This window comes from Pongo abelii, chromosome 6 (assembly GCF_028885655.2).
Source record: "Pongo abelii isolate AG06213 chromosome 6, NHGRI_mPonAbe1-v2.0_pri, whole genome shotgun sequence".
NCBI classification, from domain to species: Eukaryota; Metazoa; Chordata; class Mammalia; order Primates; family Hominidae; genus Pongo; species Pongo abelii.
In genome coordinates this window covers 137481213-137504570 of record NC_071991.2, presented here as the reverse complement: position 1 = coordinate 137504570, position 23358 = coordinate 137481213, and the positions used below count along the sequence as shown (strand labels likewise).

General features: G+C 38.1%; 1 protein-coding gene across 1 annotated transcript in view; it reads left to right on the top strand.

Moving 5' to 3' along the window:
• KDM7A (lysine demethylase 7A) overlaps positions 1-22677 on the top strand; it is a 94437-nt gene extending 71760 nt beyond the window's left edge. The window contains exons 12-20 of the mRNA XM_024250339.3: positions 4956-5165; positions 7431-7555; positions 8419-8573; positions 9798-9895; positions 10392-10540; positions 10676-10884; positions 13280-13362; positions 15340-15610; positions 16232-22677. Coding sequence (XP_024106107.1) covers positions 4956-5165; positions 7431-7555; positions 8419-8573; positions 9798-9895; positions 10392-10540; positions 10676-10884; positions 13280-13362; positions 15340-15610; positions 16232-16326 — 1395 coding nt within the window. The 3' untranslated portion in view covers positions 16327-22677. The remainder of the gene's footprint in view (positions 1-4955; positions 5166-7430; positions 7556-8418; positions 8574-9797; positions 9896-10391; positions 10541-10675; positions 10885-13279; positions 13363-15339; positions 15611-16231) is intronic.
• The last annotated feature ends 681 nt before the right edge of the window (positions 22678-23358 follow it).

Sequence of the window (23358 nt, the reverse complement as noted above, 5' to 3'; positions counted from 1 at the left end):
GACTTTAAACCAATAAAGATCAAAATAGACAAAGAAGGCCATTACATAATGCTAAAGGGATCAATTCAACAAGAAGAGCTAACTATCCTAAATATATATGCACCCAGATTCATAAAGCAAGCCCTTAGAGACCTACAAAAAGACTTAGACCCCCATGCAATAATAATGGGAGACTTATAACACCCCACTGTCAACATTAGACAGATCAATGAGACAGAAAGTTAACAAGGATATCCAGGAATTGAACTCAGCTTGCACCAAGTGGACCTGATAGACATCTACAGAACTCTCCACCCCAAATCAATAGAATATACATTCTTCTCAGCACTACATCGCAGTTATTCCAAAATTGACCACATAGTTGGAAGTAAAGCACTCCTCAGCAAATGTAAAAGAACAGAAACTATAACAAACTGTCTCTCAGACCACAGTGCAATCAAACTAGAACTCAGGATTAAGAAACTCACTCAAAACTGCACAACTACATGGAGGCTGAACAACCTGCTCCTGAATGACTACTGGGTACATAACGAAATGAAGGCAGAAATAAGGATGTTCTTTGAAACCAATGAGAACAAAGACACAGCATACCAGAATCTCTGGGACACATTTAAAGCAGTGTGTAGAGGGAAATTTATAGCACTAAATGCCCACAAGAGAAAGCAGGAAAGATCTAAAATTGACACCCTGTGCCCACAAGAGAAAGCAGGAAAGATCTAAAATTGACACCCTAACATCACAATTAAAAGAACTAGAGAAGCAAGAGCAAACACATTCAAAAGCTAGCAGAAGGCAAGAAATAACTAAGATCAGAGCAGAACTGAAGGAGATAGAGACACAAAAAACCCTTCAAAAAATCAATGAATCCAGGAGCTGGTTTTTTGAAAAGATAAACAAAATTGATAGACTGCTAGCAAGACTAATAAGAAAAGAGAGAAGAATCAAATAGAGGCAATAAAAAATGATAAAGGGGATATCACCACCAATCCCACAGAAATACAAACTACCATCAGAGAATACTATAAACACCTCTATGCAAATAAACTAGAAGATCTAGAAGAAATGGATAAATTCCTCGACACATACACCCTTCCAAGACTAAACCAGGAAGAAGTTGAATCCCTGAATATACCAATAACAGGCTCTGAAATTGAGGCAATAATTAAGAGCCTACCAACCAAAAAAAGTCCAGGACCAGACGGATTCACAGCCGAATTCTACCAGAGGTACAAAGAACAGCTGGTACCATTCCTGCTGAAACTATTCCAATCAATAGAAACAGAGGGAATCCTCCCTAACTCATTTTACGAGACCAGCATCATCCTGATAGCAAAGCCTGGCAGAGGCGCAACAAAAAAAGAGAATTTTAGACCAGTATCCCTGATGAACATCAATGCAAAAAATCCTCAATAAAATACTGGTAAACCGAATCCAGCAGCACATCAAAAAGCTTATCCACCACGATCAAGTTGGCTTCATCCCTGGGATGCAAGGCTGGTTCAACATATGCAAATCAGTAAACGTAATCCATCATGTAAACAGAACCAAAGACAAAAACCACATGATTATCTCAATAGATGCAGAAAAGGCCTTTGACAAAATTCAACAGCCCTTCATGCTAAAAACTCTCAATAAAGTAGGTATTGATGGAGTGCATCTCAAAATAATAAGAGCTATTTATGACAAACCCACAGCCAATATCATACTGAATGGGCAAAAACTGGAAGCATTCCCTTTGAAAACTGGCACAAGATAGGGATGCCCTGTCTTACCGCTCCTATTCAACATAGTGTTGGAAGTTCTGGCCAGGGCAATCAGGCAGGAGAAAGAAATAAAGGGTATTCAATTAGGAAGAGAGGAAGTCAAATTGTCCCTGTTTGCAGATGACATGATTGTATATTTAGAAAACCCCATAATCTCAGCCCAAAATCTTCTTAGGCTGACAAGCAACTTCAGCAAAGTCTCAGGATACAAAATCAATGTGCAAAAATCACAAGCATTCCTATATACCAATAACAGACAAACAGAGCCAAATCATGAGTGCACTCCCATTCACAATTGCTTCAAGGAGAATAAAATACCTAGGAATCCAATGTACAAGGGATGTGAAGGACCTCTTCAAGGAGAACTACAAACCACTGCTCAACAAAATAAAAGAAGACACAAACAAATGGAAGAACATTCCATGCTCATGGATAGGAAGAATCAATATCATGAAAATGGCCATACTGCCCAAAGTAATTAAGAGATTCAATGCCATCCCCATCAAGCTACCAATGACTTTCTTCACAGAATTGGAAAAAACTACTTTAAAGTTCATGTGGAACTAAAAAAGAGCCTGCATTGCCAAGACGATCCTAAGCCAAAAGAACAAAGCTGGAGGCATCACGCTACCTGACTTCAAACTATACTACAAGGCTACAGTAACCAAAACAGCATGGTACTGGCACCAAAACAGAGATACAGACCAATGGAACAGAACAGAGCCCTCAGAAATAATACCAGACATCTACAACCATCTGATCTTTGACAAATCTGCAATAGGGAAACGATTCCTTATTTAATAAATGGTGCTGGGAATGGCTAGCCATATGTAGAAAGCTGAAACTGGATCCCTTCCTTACACCTTTTACAAAAATTAGTTCAAGATGGATTAAAGACTTAAATAGTAGACCTAAAACCATAAAAACCCTAGAAGAAAACCTAGGCAGTACCATTCAGGACATAGGCATGGGCTACGACTTCATGACTAAAACACCAAAAGCAATGACAACAAAAGCCAAAATTGACAAATGGGATCTAATTTAACTAAAGAGCTTCTGCACAGCAAAAGAAACTACCATCAGAGTGAACAGGCAACCTACAGAATGGGAGAAAATTTTTGCAATCTACCCATCTGACAACGGGCTAATATCCAGCATCTACAAAGAACTCAAACAGATTTACAAGAAAAAATCAAACAACCCCATCAACAAATGGGCGAAGGATATGAGCAGACACTTCTCAAAAGAAGACATTTATGCAACCAACAGACACATGAAAAAATGCTCATCATCACTGGCCATAAGAGAAATGCAAATCAAAACCACAATGAGATACCATCTCACACCAGTTAGAATGGCAATCAGGTGCTGGAGAGGATGTGGAGAAATAGGAACGCTTTTACACTGTTGTTGTGACTGTAAACTAGTTCAACCATTGTGGAAGACAGTGTGGCGATTCCTCAAGGATCTAGAACTAGAAATACCATTTGACCCAGCCATCCCATTACTGGGTATATACCCAAAGGATTATAAGTCATGGTGCTATAAAGACACATGCACACGTATGTTTATTGCAGCACTGTTCATAATAGCAAAGACCTGGAACCAACCCAAATGTCCATCAGTGATAGACTGGATTAAGAAATTGTGGCATGTATACACTATAGAATACTATGCAGCCAAAAAAAAAGGATGAGTTCATGTCCTTTGCAGGGACATGGATGAAGCTGGAAACCATCATTCTGAGCAAACTATCGCAAGGACAGAAAACCAAACACCGCATGTTCTCAATCATAGATGGGAATTGAACAATGAGAACACATGGACACAGGGTGGGGAACATTACACACCGGGACCTGTCGTGGGTTGGAGGGAGGCGGGGGATAACATTAGGAGAAATACCTAATGTAAATGACAAGTTAATGGGTGCAGCACACCAACATGGCACACGTATACATATGTAATAAATCTGCATGTTGTGCACATGTACCCTAGAACTTACAGTATAATAATTAAAATTTAAAAAAGGAAATGCTGACACATGCTATAGTGTGGATGAACCTTGAAGATATTTTGCTAAGTGAAATAAGCCAGTCACCAAAGGACAAATTTTGTAAAATTCCACTTATATGAGGTTCCTAGAGGTGTCAAATTCACAGAGAATGCAAGTAGAATGGTAGTTGCTAGGGGTTGGCGGGAAGGGAGAATGGGGAATTATTGTGTAGTGGGTACAGTTTCAGGTTTCAGTTTGTGCAGATGAGAAGGTTCTCGAGATGGATGGCAGTGATGGTTGTGCAACACTGTGACTGTGCTTAATGCCACTAAACTGTACACTTAAAAATTGTTAAAATGGCAGATTTTATGTTTATGTTACCACAGTAAAAAAATGTTTGCAAGTTGTTGCCTCTGGAGAATGAGAGGAATGGGGAAGAGGAGACTGCTATTTTTCATGATATGCTTATAGAATATTTAATTTTTAAAACTACATAGATGTATAATTTTAGTTTAAAAAGTAATTATTAATTTATTCAAATATGTACGTGAAAAGAATGTTCATTGTCGGAAAGAACAGCAGCCTAAATGGCTTCCAGTAAGTATTAGGTCAGAAAATTAAGCTATAGCCATACAGTGGAATGCAACACAGCCTCTAATAAGATATTGAAAATCAAGGCCCAGTGCAGTGGCTGATTTAACACCTGTAATCCCAGCACTTTGGGAGGCCGAAGCAGGTGGATCCCCTGAGCTCAGGAGTTCAAGACCAGCCTGGGTAACATGGCAAATCCTTGTCTGTAAAACATTAGCCGGGTGTAGTGGCGTGCGCCTGTAGTCCCAGCTACTTGGGAGGCTAAGGTAGGAGGATCGCTTGAGCTCAGGAGGCGGAGATTGCGGTGAGGCAAGATTGCACCACTGCACTCCACACACTGCAGCCTGGGCGACAAGAACGAGACTCTGTGTCAAAAAAAAAAAAAAAAAAAAAATCAAGGAAGTATGTTCACAGTATATTATATTGGAGAGAGAAGGGATATAAAGTTCTCAGCAAAGCTGTTTGAAGCTTAGGATTTAGTCTTTTTTGTGTTTATGTGGTTAAACTGAATGGTTTTTGTTTTCTAAAATATTTTTATGGATGATTATTTAGTCACGTATGTGTGTAGTAGCCTTCTTATAAAAATACTCTGATTTTAATTCTTAAAGGAGGAAAACGGCAAACCAGTTAAATCTCAGGGAATTCCTATTGTGTGTCCAGTTTCACGATCCTCAAATGAAGCAACTTCCCCATACCATTCCCGAAGAAAGATGAGGAAACTTCGAGATCATAATGTCCGAACTCCTTCTAACCTAGACATCCTAGAGCTCCACACAAGGGAGGTCCTCAAAAGATTAGAGATGTGTCCATGGGAAGAGGCAAGTATTATGTTTCATGACAACAAAAAGAAACTTGGCTGTTCCTTAAAGTCTTTAAAGGGATAATAAGAGAATAGTCTGACGATTGTTGATATCTAATCTTGGCTGCAGCATTGTAGGGATCAACCAGTAGTTATGCTTGTGACAGAGAGTGGTGCTTAATCTTTCTAAGTTTTAGTGTAGAATTTGAATGAATAGACCTCATTCGATTGCTGATATGTTTATTGCGTCTTTAGCAAGTACCACTTCCTCTTCTAGGCTCTGGAGAAGATTGTGAGCAAAACTTAAGTCCCTGCCCCTCATGAAGCTTCCATCCTAGTTCAAGCTGGAAGGATGGGGAGACAGAGACATATACTAAAATAATATAATTTCAGATAAGTGTTATTTAAAAAAACCCAAAACAATAGAACAACAGAATAAAGGGGGATGAGGTAAAGCTGACTGCTTTAGCTAAGGTGGTCAGAGAGCCTCTCAGGTTTGAACCGACGGCTGAGTAACAAATAGGAAGAAGTCAAATGGTTACATGGTGATTGGAGGAATGGCATTACAGGCAGAGGGAGGAGCAAATGCAGAAAGCCTCTACTTGAGCCAGCAGTCAGCCTGGAGGACTGTTAAGACTGGGAGACTGTCAGAAGAAACTCTTAAACTTCGTGAAGTGCTGGCCTACTGGAAAAAGGGGAGAGTGGGCGGCAGTAATGAGATCAGTGTAGCGCCTTTGCTGAACATGGTAGTGACTTTGTAGTGAGCTCTGCATCATCCATACTTTTACATCCCATGAAGAGGATAAGCAACCATTTTAAATGAATAAGGTCGAAGAACCAGGTGCTGTGGTGTGGGCCTGTAGTCCCAGCTACTTAGGAGACTAAGGAGGATCATTTAAGCCCAGGAGTTTAAGGGCAACGTAACTAGATCCTGGCTTAAAAAAAAAAAAAATTGGGAGGCCGAGGCGGGCGGATCACGAGGTCAGGAGATCGAGACCACGGTGAAACCCCATCTCTACTAAAAATACAAAAAATTAGCCAGGAGCAGTTGCAGGTGCCTGTAGTCCCAGCTACTCAGGAGGCTGAGGCAGGAGAATGGTGTGAACCTGGGAGACGGAGCTTGCAGTGAGCCAAGATCATGCCATTGCACTCCAGCCTGGGCGACAGAGCGAGACTCCATCTCAAAAAAAAAAAAAAAAATATATATATATATATATATTTTTTTTATATATTTTTATATATTTATATATTTTTTATTTTTATATATTATATATTATATATATTTGATATATATTTATATATTATATATATTTGATATATATTTATATATTATATATTTATATATATTTATATATATTTATATATATTTATATATTTTATACATATATTTATACATATATTTTATATATATACATATATTTATACTATATATTTATATTTTTATATATATTTATATATTATATATATTATATATATATTATATATTTTATATATATTTATATATTATATATTTTATATATATTATATTATATATATTTATGTTATATATATTTATATATATTTATATGTTATATATGTTATATATATTTATATATTTTATATATATTTATATATATTATATATTTATATATATTTTATATATATAAAACTTTCTTAAATATTTTAAATTGTATGTAATTATAATGTTTTAAGATTATGCTGTTCTAAACTATAATCATCAGAGAAGATTAAGCTTATTATGAAAGGTTCTATTTATTATTAAGGGGAAAAACACTAGGAAAATGAAGTCTTTTTGATGCATTGAAACCCAGCTACTACCTGTATGTCACATGGTGACCCTTGTTCCTAGTGGTAGCAGTGTGGTGACCTGTAAGTTGCTGACTAGGTATTAGATGAAGGATGGGTGAATGGAAAGGCCCAGTAGCTAGCACTTTAGCAGGAAGAAGCAAGGGGAAGAGAGCTAAAATACTCTGAGGCATTGCTTCTCCAGTTTTTCAGCTTTCTGCAAGAATGAAATTTCTTTGAATTCACTTTATGCATATTTTATGTTTTACTTTCTAGAATGCATTTCATGGTTAATGGCCCTCCAGAAAGATGAGCCATACTCTTACTTTGGCTTTAAGAACTCTGGAGTGCCATACTGCTGCATATCCCCAAGCTCAGGTGGCTGCCTGCATCTTTGAGATGCAGGACCATGGGGGAGGTGGTGGTATACTGTATTCCGTCAGTCGAGCAGGGCTACCTGAGGGTGGATGGTAAGTAAGTTCTGCATTTATACCTTCAGGACATCTTGAGCTCTAAACTGAATGGAAAATTCAACAAACATCTCCAACCATCCTCCACGGTACCTGAATGGAGAGCAAAAGATAATGATCTACGATTACTGCTGACAAATGGAAGAATAATTAAGTATGTAAAGTAAATCAGAGTATCAAATAGGTTAATTTTCATTGGGTTCCCTTTGTTCATTTAACCCAGTGGTCCTCAACCTTTTTGGCACCAGGGACCGGTTTTGTGGAAGACAATTTTTTCTCAGCCAGGGAATGGTTTTGGGATTCAACTGTTGCACCTCATATCATCAGGCATTAGATTCTCATAAGGAGTGTGTAACTCTTGGACATGTGTAGTTCACAATATGGTTCACACTCCTATGACAATCTAATGCTGCCACTGATGTGATAGGAGACAGCTCAGGTGGTAATGCTCACTCACCCACTACTCACCTCCTGCTGTGTGGTCTGGTTCCTAACAGGCCATGGACTGGTACCAGTCTATGGCCCAGGGGTTGGGGACCCCTGTTTAATCTGTAGTGAGCTCGTTGGCTCACACCTGTAATCCCAAGTTGATTTGAGAGTCTGAGGTGGGAGGATCTCTTGGGACTAGGAGTTTAAAACTAGCCTGGGCAACTTAGCAAGACTCCATCTCTACAAAAAAATAAAAATAAATTAGCTGGGTGTGGTGGCCATGCCTGTAGTCCTGGCTACTTGAGAAACTGAGGTGAGAGGATCACTTGAGCCCAGCAGTTCAAAGTTACAGTGAGCTATGATTGTGCCACTGCACTCCAGCCAGGGCAACAGAGCAAGACCCTGTCTCAGAAAACAAAAACAAAAAACAAACCTCAGATCCCTAGTGCATACTATTGCACAGTTGACTGAAATATGGGGACAGTGTCTCAATTCTCTACTCTTTGTAAATTAAGGGAGAGGGGAATAAATACTGTTTGGCTACAGAGTCTTGCACTGTATTCTGATAACTTTTTCTTCTTGATACAGAGATGAAAGACAGCCCTTTGCAGATCAAAGTCTTTATACAGCAGATAGTGAAAATGAAGAGGATAAAAGAAGGACAAAAAAGGCAAAAATGAAGATAGAAGAGAGTTCAGGAATAGAGGGAGTGGAACATGAAGAATCTCAAAAACCACTGAACAGTATGTTTTTTTTAATGGTTATTTTAAACATCTTTTGATTACTAATGTGATAATATGTAAAGTAACTTACTAATTTTGAAGTTCTTAAGTTTATAATAGCAGAAAACTGTTGTGTCCCTAAAACTGTCTTGAAAAATCTGAAGTATGAGAGAAGTGCTGAAGGTGAATGCCCAGTGAGGTGTACGCCCAGTGGCCAGGGGTGGTGTTCTCAGTGAGGGGATGTTTGTGGGTTAGAGATGCACTCATCTAGTCAGTTTTTAAAGAGTAACTCGAAAGCTCATGCATGTTATAGGCCTCTACTCCCCAAAGTAAAAGTTTCAAGTTTCATTTAATTTTATATATAAGTTCAGCTACCATGTATATGGTTTTCAGAATTAGGAAGTATATATGATTAGCTAATCTGAAGCTGTTAGTAATCCATGTATTGTGGTTTTAATTGATTACCTGTTGACAAGAAGGCCTCTACTGGGTTATTAATTGGTTATCATCAGTATGGCAAAATAGTAACACCTCCTTCTCCTTAAGGTCTTTCTTCTTTGAATTAAGCCTTAATTTCTCAACATATTTCAGGATCTCTGTATTCCTTTCCATTTTAAAAAGTAGTTTAAATAAATACTTTGGTACTTGACAAATAAATGTTTCAGATAACTAACATTATTTAATCCACGTTGAACACCCCAGTTCCTGCTAATCTGAGTGAAATTGGCACTGCTGTAGTTGGTGACTCTGCCTTTGCACACATGCCAGGTGCTAATCAACAGGAATCCATCAGACCATTGCTATATGTCAGTGCCTCATGAAAGAGCCGTGTTGAATTCACTATCTACGTGAATGCTTTTTACGTTTGGGAAAGTTATCTTTTTGTTTTCTAATGATACAACTAATGCAAAAGGAGAAGTGTGAAAAGCATCTGATAGCTAATTTTAGTTTCAGCATTTTTCTTCTGGAAAGAAATACAAAAGTCAATCCATCCAAGTAAGGAATATATAATTATGGAAATACCACACTTAATATTTGAGAATATACTTCAGTCTGTATCTTGGCCAATTAGGGAGAAAGACCTTAAGGTGAGAAAGAAATGAAGAAAATAAAAGTGAAAAGGAGGGTAGAGCAAGAGAGATTGAGAGACATCACAAGCTGGGTGGACTTTAGATACTACCTTGTCACCTTGTTCATCATAGTCAAATGACTTTCTTTTTTTCTCATCCTTTCATTCTTTTTCAGGGTTTTTTACACGTGTGAAATCAGAACTCAGGAGTAGATCATCAGGATATTCTGATATTTCTGAGTCAGAAGACTCCGGACCCGAGTGCACTGCACTGGTACGCCTGAGACCCCGTGGCTTGTACGTTATTTGATGGAAAGATGAGCACCACGTAACTTCTCCTGGAAGGAAGGCAAATGACAGCTTTTCTCAAAGCTTGTCTGTCTAACTTAAGTAGCACAGGGTCTTCTGTGGTAGTCAGTGTACACACATGCCATCATGTGACCATTCACATTTGAGACATAGAGCTTTTGTCTGATTTTGGAAAGGGTAGAGGGAGAGACTCCTTTGCTTATACTATTCTTGTTTCATATTTCTCATGGATTATATTTTATTTTACCTTAAAGAAAGCCTATACTGTGTATTTTTTTAATCAAGGTAGTATGTTCATGTAGTTAATAGAGATTATCATTTTTTTCATGTGAAATACAGAAATAATTCCATGATAATTAAGATTCTGACTTTCTCTAGATGTATAAAATCTTTTTGGATTCATTTGTACAGACTTGGTCAATTTCTTATGTAGCTTTGTTTCTGTGTAATTATTATCTCAGAAAAATATCTTTACCACTGAAGAGTCTGAAAGTTCAGGTGATGAAAAGAAACAAGAAATAACATCCAACTTTAAGGAGGAATCTAATGTGATGAGGAACTTCCTTCAAAAGAGCCAGAAGCCATCTAGAAGTGAAATTCCAATTAAAAGGTAGGCTTACTGATAGTAGTAAGTCTTATTATATTGTAAGATAAATACTGTGAAAATTTTTTTTAGTTTTAAATTTTACCAAAAATGTCATCAGTAAAAATAGACTCTTGTGTTTTTGGATCATCTCTTCTTTAGGGAATGTCCTACCTCGACGAGCACAGAGGAAGAAGCTATTCAGGGCATGCTGTCTATGGCAGGGTTGCACTATTCCACATGTTTACAAAGGCAAATACAAAGCACAGACTGCAGTGGTGAAAGAAACTCTCTCCAGGATCCCAGCAGCTGCCATAGCAGTAACCATGAGGTTAGGCAGTTGTATCGTTATGATAAACCAGTGGAATGTGGTAAGAAACATAAATTATTAGTCTCTAAAAAGTAACATATGTTGCCCAACTTAATGGCTCAGTAATCCCCATTTAGGTTAGAGATTATGAATAAGCATCTTTAATTGGAAATATGTTAAGAAGGTTGACCAAAAAAAAAAGCGCAATGCTGACATATCACGTAAGATGGAAGCAGAAGAACTCAAAATGTAAATTACCTGGGATTGACAATTGTGTTCACTAGCATCACTCTACCATTGTTATTGCAAGCCAGTTAGTAGTATTTCCCTTTTACAGACAGGTTGATCAGAGTGGAAGGAGTCTTTTGGTGCCTTAAATGGTCAGCTAAGCTTGAACAATCAGCCCTAAGTTTTAAGCTGTTTCTTTCTGATTGAGGCTATTCTTTCTCCTACTTGAAAAGGAAGTATTAGGAAAAGAGAGTAGACTCAGTGGCAGTGTTAGGCATGCCACATAGTGTTTTCTTCTTTGTGCCTTTAGAGAAAATGTTTGTATCCCAAAAAGCCTGAGGAGGACTGGGGAGAAGATAGTACTATATTAAAATTGAATGCCTATATAATAAATGTGTTTGATCCTGCATAATTATCAGTTGTATACCAGGAGCTTGACATCCATTTCACTGAAATAATTTTTTTTATTATTATTTATTTATTTATTTATTTTGAGACTATCTCACTCTGCTGCCCAGGCTGGAATGTAGTGGCACAAATATGGCTCACTGTAACCTCAACCTCCAGGCCTCAAGCAATCTTCCTGTCTCAGCCTCCCAAGTAGCTGGAACTGTAGATGCATGTCACCACACCTGGCTAATTTTTTGATTTTTTGTAGAGACGAGGTCTCAACTATGTTGCCCAGACTGGTCTCCAACTCTTGAGCTCAAGTGATCCTCCTGCCTCTGCTTCCCAAAGTGCTGAGATTACAGGTGTGAGCCACCATGCCTGGTTATTTCACTTAATTCTTAAAACAATACTTATAGGTAAAATCACTCCCATTTTACAGGTAAAAGAAATAAGACTTAGTAAAACTAATTTAACTTGTCTGTACTTAACGTAGCTATTATTCAGTGGTATTGGAATTTGAAGCCAAGACCATCTGATCTCAAAGTCTTTGCTTATTGTATAAGAGGAAATTGAAGTTTGGAGAGGATAAATAAGTTGCCTAAAGTTGGGTTGGTAATGGAAGAACTCAAATTCAAATCTGGGTTTGTCTCTTTTTGTACTGCACCATTTTGTTTTCCTTTAGTCCCTTGAAAAGAACACTTCTATGGAAATACTGCAAAATTCAGGCAAATACCTGCCTTTATTCTATGTGGAAAAATATACCATTTTTAGAGAGAATTATTGCATTGGTTTTACATATACAATAGGCGGCCATAGAATTTGATTCACTGGGTGCAGTGGTTCACGCCAGTAATCCCAGCACTGTGGGAGGCTGAGGCGGGCGGATCACCTGAGGTTGGAAGTTCAAGACTAGCCTGACCAACATGGAGAAACCCCATCTCCCCATCTCTAGTAAAAATACAAAAATTAGCCAGGCGTGGTGGCGCATGCCTGTAATCCTAGCTACTTGGGAGGCTGAGGCAGGAGAATCGCTTGAACCTGGGAGGCGGAGGTTGCGGTGAGCTGAGATCACGCCATTGCACTCCAGCCTGGGCAACAAGGGGGAAATTCCATCTCAAAAGAAAAAGAATTTGATTGTAGATCTTCCAGCATCTAGCCCAAAACCCATCATATAAAGACAGTCTTTGAGGCTGGTCTGAGTGAGTATGGTGTTTAATTGATCACAAACAATTACAGATTTATTTGTTTCTTCTCCATCTCACTGCTTCACTTGACTAGCGAATGAATGAATAAATGAAGACAGTCTTTGAGAGAATTGAAAGAATTAGCATAATAGGTTATGAATTGGTGACTTTTTGTTTTTGAGGGAAAGGCATATAGTGAAGGTAAAGGTATGCAAATGAGTATCTAAAGAGTTAATGTGTTTTTAAATAAAATGTCAACATAAATTTGCTTTCTTTTTTTTTTCCCCCAAGATGGAGTCTCACTCTGTTGCCTAGGCTGGAATGCAGTGGCATGATCTCAGCTCACTGCAACCTCCACCTCCCAGGTTCAAGTGATTCTCGTGCCTCAGCCTCCCAAGTAGCTGAGATTACAGGCGTCCGCCACCACATCCAACTAATTTTTGTATTTTTAATAGAGACGGGTTTTCACCATGTTGGCCAGGCTGGTCTCGAACTCCTGACTTCAAGTGATTGACCTGCCTCGGCCTCCCAAAGTGTTGGGATTACAGGCGTGAGCCATCACGCCCAGCCTGCTTTCCTTTTTAAGCATTAGGCTAATTTTGTCATTTCAAATCAAGTTTGTGCAAAGTTAATTAAACTAAAACTTCTCTTTAGGATACCATGTCAAGACTGAAGATCCAGACTTGAGGACTTCCTCCTGGATTAAACAGTTTGATACTTCCAGATTTAATCCTCAGGTATATTCAAAGTTTGAAACGTTAAAAGGAGATTTAAAATGGTCATTAACTTTGTTTTTGCTTTCTTTTTTAAAACTGTAACAACCAGTTATCAACTGCTAGATCTAGGCAGCCAAAAAATTACAGTTAAATGCACATTTGAACAACTGTCCATTTTGAGAGATGCCGAAATGATAACTAACTTAAGGCTCATGGATAGAATGCAGTCTGGAAAAGAATAATTTATTCAAGGAAGCAGTTAAACCACTGGCTGCCAACCCATGTAGGTTATATCTGGTTAGAATGAAATATTCAAGGAAAAGATGAATATCATATCTTTTTAATCTTTGATGCTGTTTCTTGAATGGTTTTGAAAACCGAATTTCTTGGAGCATTTGATGAAAGTTACAGATTATCTTTCTAGAAAATACATTCATGATAAACACAACTTTTGCTTACATTATCAAATGAACCCAAAATAGCAGTTTTGAAAAAACTAAAACTTTACCAGCAGCACCAAACAAGAAAAGTGATACAAGCTTTTTTTGCAAATCTTGGAAAATGGCAGCCAAAGAAAGAATCAAAGTTCTCATGTGGCACTGTGGGGACCCAAACCTCTCTACCCCAAGCACACATAAGAAAGAAAGTAAATCAGCAAAGGCAGAAATATTGCCTCTAATTCTCCTTTGAGTGAAGAAACATTTGTGGGGGAGAAGGGAAGGAGGGAAGAGGAGACAGAGGGGAACATGAGTCGACTGTTTAAGAAATGAAGGGAAAAATCTCTTGTGAATAAAGCTTTTCACATGGCACCGAAAGACCTCAGCAGAAGTGAAAAAGGCCTCCTGGGTTTTGCCATCTTGCAGAGCCCTGAGTTGACTGGAGGAATGGACTAAAATCCCTGGAGGAGGAGACACCTGTGTATATAGACAGAAAAGACTCTACCCCTAAATATGGAGCATCATTAATCTCTGAGTAGTGGAATTATGGGTGGTTTTTATTAATTTTTTAAATTTGGCTTATCTATATTTTCTAAATATTTAAGCAATTACTTGCATAAGAAAAAGAAGCAAGTTTTTTTTTTAAAGGAAGCCTTTGTGAGTATACGTTCTTTGACTAGAAGGATACATTCCAGAGTCAAAGGTCATAAGAAATCTCATTATAATTTACTTTTCGGTGTATGATTTTATAGTGCCTCACTGTAGCTGGTCATAAAGTTTATCACTTACTAGCACTATAGGATTCATTATGTAATGTGAGCTATTATTTAAATCTGGCTGTTCTTTTTATAATTGTTTTTGAAAATAAATGAAGACATAGAGGATGGATGATTAGCATAATGAAAACTGGTTTCATGAAACAGTCACACTATAGTGTACTCTGTTCACATCTAGTCTGTTCCTTTCTCTTTTTAATGCTGGTTATAACCCTCTCAGTTAATTTCAAGACTCACCAATCAGTAGCGTTTTTTTTGCCCCCAGAAAGTTTACTCAGTAGTCTTAAGAGACTGAAAGAGTAGTTGTAGTAAAAGGAAAACACCAAGCTTGGGACTCTGGATCTAAGGATTTCCTAGCAAAAAAATACAGTGGAGATGAACCTGATAGAAGATAGGTTCTAGAAAAGAACATGACACATGAGAGGTCCAAGGGAGCTGTGACTTGCCAGGGAAGTGGGAGATTGATCCATTCCCCCAGCTCAGGGTCCCTGCGTGGCATGTGCTCACTGAGCTGAGTAGCAAGTAGGGCGTGGTGCCTGTTTACGTTGTTTTCTCTCACTCTCTCTTTCGCCTTCTTAACTTATGATGCAACTTAAAGACCCGAGTCCTTCAGAGCTACTGAGATGACATCATGCAGGAGTGGTCATCTGTGGCTAATAGATGTTAAGAAAATCAGAATTCAGTAGTTTGTTTCTTCTCTCACTTGACTTTGCCAATGCATAGAGAGCTTAAATACCTCATTTAAACCCTAAAAATTCAGCCTCATGTCCTTCCTCCTCCTTCAGGATCTAAGTAGAAGCCAGAAATGCATCAAAAAGGAAGGTTCATCAGAAATTAGTCAGAGGGTACCAAGTAGGAATTATGTGGACAGCAGCGGCTCAAGCCTTCAGAATGGAAAGTATATGCAGAATTCAAACCTGACTTCGGGGGCATGCCAGATAAGTAATGGTCTAAGCCCAGAAAGGCCAGTTGGTGAAACTTCCTTCTCGGTGCCCCTTCACCCCACCAAGAGACCGGCATCAAATCCACCACCTATCAGCAACCAGGCAACAAAAGGTAACTTTCACACATGTATAGAGGAAGTATATTTCTGACTGTATGTGATGGTCATCATGGCAGTTGAGGTGTGTAGTCTCTGCACTCAAGTTGTTCAACATCTCATGCATAGTAGACAGCATAGTGATGGCAGTATACACAGGCTACTACTTACGGGAACAAAGAAAAAGGATACCCAAGTCAGCTCTGAGGAGCAAGAGACAGATCCTAAAATCAGATGTTCAGGGGTTAGCCAGGCTGAATTGGGGAAAGTGACAGAATAGGCAGCTTTGAAGGCAGAGGATTGAGCCTGAGGCAGGGCACAAAGAGGAGAAACAGGATATGGGGTATTTGTGAAGTGGTAGTCGGCTTTGTTGCCTAAGCATAGTGTAATGCAGGATAGGGAAGAGCCCAGGCTGAAGAGTAGGCAGACCAGGCTGTGGGAAGCCTTGTGAGTCTTGTGAGGGCCTAGTGTGATGAGGTGGAGGGGTTTTAAACAGCGGAAGTTCAGAAGTATGACTTTGTCCACGCAGAACACCTAAGGGCTTACTTCCCATAAAGAAAGCTCTCCCCGTAGTCTTCCAGGTGCTCTCTTAAGTGTACTTTTCATCGTTATTTACACTCCCTTCTGATGTTTTATAGGTAAACGTCCAAAAAAAGGAATGGCAACAGCCAAACAACGTCTTGGGAAGATCCTTAAGTTGAACAGAAATGGCCATGCACGTTTCTTTGTGTGACAGAGCTGCTGTTGCAGCCATTCTTCCCTTTGGAGACCAGTCTAGGGGTGCAGGAGCCTGGAGCTTCTGCTGTCCCCCTGCCTGGAGAAGTTTGTGTGTATAGTAAGAACACTGCCCGAAGAACAGAATGAACCTGATGCTGCATTTTCACTGTGCCACACCCACTCAGCAATAACCATTTTGGACCTGGTGGGGGAGAGGAAGAAGGAGGGTAGAACCTTAAAAAGAGACCTTGAACTGGAAAGGGTCTCTTGTCAGGGCTTGAATTTTATTTTGTTGTTGGTAGTGTCTTGATGTATTTTCAGTGGTAGGGTAAAGAATTATCAATAATTTATTTAACAGATTTTTTTTTAAAGTTAACAGCTTTTAAATTCTTTTTTTAAAGCTATTTATTTGGAAGATTACTGGAGAAATATCTCACTAATTTAGATGTAAGAATGTGAAGGTTTTTAAATTATTTTTGATAGTGTGTGTGTTACATGTGGGGAAGGGCCACAGTAACAGTAACTAGTCTGGACTCTTAAATTTGATATTCAGGTTAAAGTCTTAAACAGGGATTTGATGCATTAATTATTTTAAATTAAGATGTATATGAAAATCATTTTATTTTATATATTTCATGTGTTTTTTATAAGCTATTAGCTTCGCTTTTGCTAACATCCAAGGTGCATACTGTTATCCAGGTTGATTACCTTATATCCCACCTTCCCTCTGCACTCCCCAGCATTTTGTGATGACCCAGTAAGACTCTTCTCTTTGCAGGGAAACACTTTCGTAGCCAGTGTGTAAGAACTCCATAAAAGATCCCTCATTTCTCATTTCGTTTGACATTGTGATTTTCTTCTCAATATTAAAAAAAATAGGCTTTTGCATTTTCATTTCTGCTGATGATATCTGGGTCCCAAAGAGAACAGCTTTAATATATTTTTCCTACTTGTGGGAAAAGTATTATAAGTTTGGTTACATTGTCATGTTTATAGTTTTTCCAAATACATTTGTAACTACAGCAGGCCTTCTTCGTACTGCTGGTGTTGGACAACAGGACTGACACCTGCTGCGGAGGTTATACCTTATGATGCTTTTATTCTCCATACCTGATTTGTTGGAAAATGTTATTTGACTTAGGATATTCAAATCTGCGTAATAAGCCGTAATATAATAGGATTAATACTACATTAAGTTGTATAGAAGCAAGCATGTTGGAATAGATCTTTTGTGTGTATTTACTTTTTTTATTTCTTAATTTTCTAAAGAATTACTTAAGATATGGATTTGGAGTAAAATGGGTGCTTTTGGCAGTTTCTTCCATCTATCCTAACCTGACCAGTGCATATTGAGGTTAAGTATCTGGTTAAACTTTAAGGTATTCATTTATCTCCTTTATGTATGATTTTTACTAAATGCCAGTTTTCAGTTGCTTATAGTAGCTTCTATTTTCCCTTTTTTCCATCCATGGCATAAAAATAAGTGATTTCTGGGGGTGGGGCAGAAATGTTCCCAAGTCTGACAATAGAGCATTTTACAAATTCCTACAAAGAAAATATAGGCAAATAGATAAAATTTATTTTTATGGAGAAGAAATATGGCCATATTATGGATTTGTCTTTTTTTTACTCAGCAAGGTATCAGGACTTACCCTTCTCTATTAAGTATCACTTGAATTGCTAAAAAGAAAAAAGTCTGTACCACCATCTTTCATGGTTGCATTCAAATGTGTATTTTCAAAGAGAAATACTTCCTAGTGTCCCCATTCCAAAATGTCATGGAGTAAATATGAAATAGTTTATGAAGTAGCCTTTCTGGTTCAGAGTGACTGGACCAAAGTCTGAATCTTATCTGGGCATCAGGAAAAAGAATTTTTATGGAAATCCTCAGTGTCTATAAACAACCCGTGTAAACCCTGTCTACACTATGCCAAAACCAGTGGAAAGATGGGTAGAGTCATCTTATCTCAGGATGCCAAAAATCTGGGTTTGACCGATTCCCCTACCTTCCCACACAGTATATTCTTGTGATTGTTGCTTTTCTGTAGATCCTGAGTTGGTGTTACAATAGTCATGTTTTTATTTTGGGTTAAGAAATAAGAGGTGTAAGAGCTATAATTTCCTTTTCCTGTTATATCATGATCTGGGTTTTCTTTTTTCCTTTACGTTTTTCACAGCTCTTGAGTATGTTCTATTTTTTTCTTTAGCCACAAAAATTAAAATTAAACTTTATTTTTATGAATTAAAATGAAATTTAATTTATTTTTATGAATTAAAATTGTGGCCAGTATCCACTGTGTCCTTAGGCTGAGAAGTACTAATTTGGAGTAGCCCGTGTGTGGAATTCTAAAGTGAAGTTACTGTGGATTCATTTTTAGTAGTTTTAGCCCCTTAATAAGTGGCTAAGTTAGAAAACTTTCAGTGAGGTAATAGAACCACTCGAATAGAATCCATGTGTTTTTCTGAATTGGTGAAAATTCAGCCACTGATCCAGTGACTCCTGGTCAAACCTCTTATAACATTACTGGCCGTAATGCATCCCTTTATCTCATGGAAATGGCTGAACTTTGTGGTAGCTGCTGCCAGTACCTGGGCTTAACAGTAATAGAGAACCTCATTTATACCATACAGACATAGCAACTTAGGAAGACAGCACTGATAGCATTTAGCTAGTTGTAAGCAAATACAAATATGTAAAATTGAGAATTATGATTTAACATAAGCAACTTTAATAATAGTAATAGATGATAATTTTCCTGTATTGTTTCAAATAAGTGACTGTTCAGCTGGGATCCATTGGATTATAATTCACAATATCACATAATATTATGCTTTTCAATATTGATGAGTGATGTAAACAATATAAAGTTGGCAGTTTGTAGTAGTTCAGTATCCTAGAAATACATTGAACTTCATAAGTATCAGTTCATTTTTAAGCATACAGAATTGAAGATTCTGACTGAAATCATAAACTCAGAGGAAACAAGCCCATCTTTATCACTAATTACTTAGCTTGAATACTTTTCTATTTTTAAATAATCCTAATTATTGCCTTTTCAATATAGTCTACTGTATTTATTTATATGGGATCAACAGGTATTTATCAAACATCTACTGTGTGCCCAGCACTACCTAGTACTGTTAGGGAACATCAATTTGCAGTTGTGGTCTCTGCCGTTGAAGGTATCTTCTCCAGGAAATTAGCAGTATTATTTTCACTTCTAAGCAGACATGAGCAAAAGAGGACCTATTCATTAAAAAACATCCTGACTTTTTTAGTTTCAACTGAGATATGCCACTGTAGAAGTGAAAGTAATTTCACAATTTAAGAAATGCTTCAACTTGGTAATTAATATGGTCATACAGGGACTTGGTGTAGCATGCAAGGAAGCAGAAGACCTGGGCTTTTGTTGAAGTTCTGCCATTTAGGTATCAGCTGTGTAACCTTGAATAAGTCACTTAACTCTTTCTGACTCTTAGTTTTCTCATTTGTAAATTTGGATTAAAATGTTTATTATGATAATCAAGAAAATCTCTTAATACTTCATACATACAGAGAACTTATCATTAAGTTAAAACTGGCAATTACTGCACCTTTATATATATTTTTAAATGAAAACTAATACTATTCATGATGTTTATTTTATATCAAATATATGCCCAGGGCATGCTACTTTAAAAATCCGAGGAATCCCCAACAAGGTGCTGGATTAAAATCAGATTTCGTGCTTGAAGTGGAAGAAAAATGAAGTTGTTTATGGATAAGAGGGTGAGAATGTGTATCCTCAAGTACGTTAAGATGATTTAGCTGAAAGATGGCTTTAGGTTTTTCTTGAAGAATTAGGAAAGTACCATCCCCACAGATTCAGCATACTCTTCAGGTACTAGATAAAGGTGAAGGAAGTCATGGAATTAAAATGACTTAGCAACTCCCCAGGGAACTTGTGGGGAGAATGAGGTGGTTAGAAAGGTGAGAATGCACAAAGACAGCTCTGGGTTGGGTACCAACAGCTTGCTTGGTAGAAAGAAACCAGTGTAGGAAAGGAGACGCCACCAGACGTCTTCAACAGACAAGATTCTTTCTGCCTTTTTCGAAAGATGCTCTCTGCAGCAGTAAGACTATAGAGTTGATTGGAATAATCATGCGACCCAGTATGCTACTGCTAGGTGTAATTATCAAAAATTCATTTTTCTCATTAAATACTAAGTTAATTGGTCGCCACATAAAGAGAAGCTGGAGCTCACCAGTCTTCTCCTGGTGTCCTAGACCTTCCTCTAAAGCAGTCTTGGGAAGCTTGAGCATCAGATCTTTAGCCTAGACAGAGTGTTGCTGGTAAATAAACGAGACACAGGTAACCCAGAGTGGGCAGTGATTTGCGTGGGGAGACACAGTGGATCTGGGGCCTCTGATAGTTTGCTTCCTGAAACAGCCCCCAGTTTTCGGCTTGCCCTATGAGATGATGTTCATGTGCTTCCTTGAAACCAGGTGGAAAGAAAGGGGAAGAATTAATTTTCTCATTCTGTTGCTGTTGAACGTAATGTAATCTTAATACTGTAGCCTTCCTAGAAGCCCTTCCCTCTTTTTCATGCTGTAAAGTCAAATATTTGATATCCTTAACATAAATTTTCAAAATTAATGTCATTAGGAAGCAAATGTCTATTTCCAAAGCAATGAGCTTGTTGTGACTGTGATTTTATTCTTCTATAGTATTTTTTCCTCATTTTAATTGAGATGAGAAAATAATACTCTTTTGCAATATCCTTAGATTCTCCCCCTCACCCTGGTGCCCCTTCTAGTGTCTTAAGACTTTGTCTTAACAAGTATAACATTACATTTTGTTGTTAAAACCTTTTCGAAACTGTATTCAGTGATTCTTCCAAGTTTATCTGCTCTGCACTATTTCACTAATAAACCCTGGCTACCACGTAGCCCTTGACCTCCAAGTAGTTTACCTATGCAAGACCTGTGACACTCTGAATTCACCTCTCTTTCTTTCAGAAAGTAGTCATAAATGGAGCTTAATTATAAAGGTAAAACTTGTCTCCAACCAGTTTTATTTTGGCCACTTCCTTTTCAAAATGTCAGCTGTTTTCCTTCAAGATTTTTTCACCAAAACAATGATCATAAGTGCTGGAATATATAATACTTTGCAGGCATAAAATAACCCAGACATACTCTCATATTTCTTTGGTGTATTTTGGTTGGTAAAACTTACCAGCATTAAATGTAAAATATAATGAGGAGTTAATTCCTTAGCTAGAACCATTTCTTCCTTTTAAGATTCATAAGTAACCTTTTATTTTTACAAAGCTACGTATAACTTCCACATTATAGTCAGGGACCCGAGGTGTAACTTGCTAAGTGAATCCCAAGGTTATTTTATCTTGCAAAAGAAACCTAAACCAAACTAAGGGCCTTACAGTTTATGGTTAGACTGAATCAAAAGCTATAACCTCAATTTTTCCAAAAACAGCTTCTGACTGCAAAAGCAAGTCATACAGTTGTTAGGTATGAAATAGCACTGATCAGGAAGTGCATCTTCGCAGATGGTATTTCCTTCAGAAAAGACTTTTCTACTTTTAATATAAATTAAGCCATAACAGTTTCATGCTGTGGAAAGAGGGTGAAAAGGTTCATTTTAAGAGATTATATAATATGAACTTTCACATTTACTGTGAAATGTCTAACTTTGCCAGTGCTTCAGCAAGTTTTTTTGGGGGGTGATGGGGAGGGTAGTATTGGTTTTAGAGGTTTCAAATCTGTGAACTTTGGAGAGGGGACAGTTGTTGGCTCTGGTATTTACTAGTTTTGTAGTAACGTTTTGCTAGCCTGACTGACTTTTCTTACTGGTTTTTATGCCTACGGTCCGAGGGGACTGTTCTTCTTGTTTGGGGTGTCTGTGGAATAGCGTCTTGTCTTGTTTGTATAGGCAGTCGATGTGTGTGACGTGTGTCCTTTCAGTCCGGAAGCCCACTGTGTGACAATGGCGTGGGGTGTGGCTGGGAGGTGGGGTGCTGAAGCTTGAAGAGCATTTCTTTGCTGATTCATAACAGTATTTCCCATCTTTTGCCTGCAGGCAGGGAAAGTGTACAGTATTTATTTTGTTTCTGTTTTACTTTAAATTTGTAAGTCTTTAAGTAGCTTACATTGATTATTATAGGGGAGGACAAGTGACTTGTTTAAAGTTGTATTTAGTATTCTTTCCAATTTCTGTATTTTAAAATATTGAAATTAAAATTGTATTACTTCTGTTTTGATTTTTTTAGCACTCAGTGTATTTTTTGCTCATTTTGTTTGAAAGTATAAATGTTGAAAATTGTATAAAACGCGTCCTTGAAAGAAAAAGAATCTGAATTCTATATCCAATTCTGACTTTCTGTTCCTTTTCTGCTGATTGAATCGTGGGAAATTATTTAAGAATGTGAAAAACTGGGTTCAGCGTCTGCTCCTTACTACTTCTGAAGACTTCAATGTGAAAAGTAATTGTCTTATTTTATTAGCAAGTATTGCTGGGGATGAGTGATTGCTCAAAGAGAGGGAAGAATACAAAAGTGTAATTGGCAAGATGAGGCTGAAACGTAGAAACGGATGTGGGTACTTGCTAATGAACACTTCAGAACACTCACAGCCCCTACCCAGGCATCCCACAAATATTTCCTAATACCTGCAGTACAGTAGGCACTGTTTTAGCACTAGTGCTGCAGGAGTGAGCAAAACCAAGTCCCAGGCCTTCAAGGAGCTTGTGTGAGACACAAAAGGCAAGTGAGAGCCAGGGGTGTGGTGGCCTGGCTGGCTGGTGAAGGTGAGAGTGTTAAGTGCACACTCCGTGAGGAAGATGAGCTCAGTTTTGGACCCAGGGTCTGAGAGACAGGGATGATATGGACCAGGAAAAAGATCTGGCCTTAAGAGGAGATGGGAGAGGAACTCTGGACCAGGAAGGAAGGAGCCCTGCAGGCATCACTTCCAGGGCAGAAGAGAAGCCTAGGAAGGAGACAAGTGGGCAAGAAGTCTGAGCTCAGAGTCCCAGAAACCAAGTGACCAGAAGGA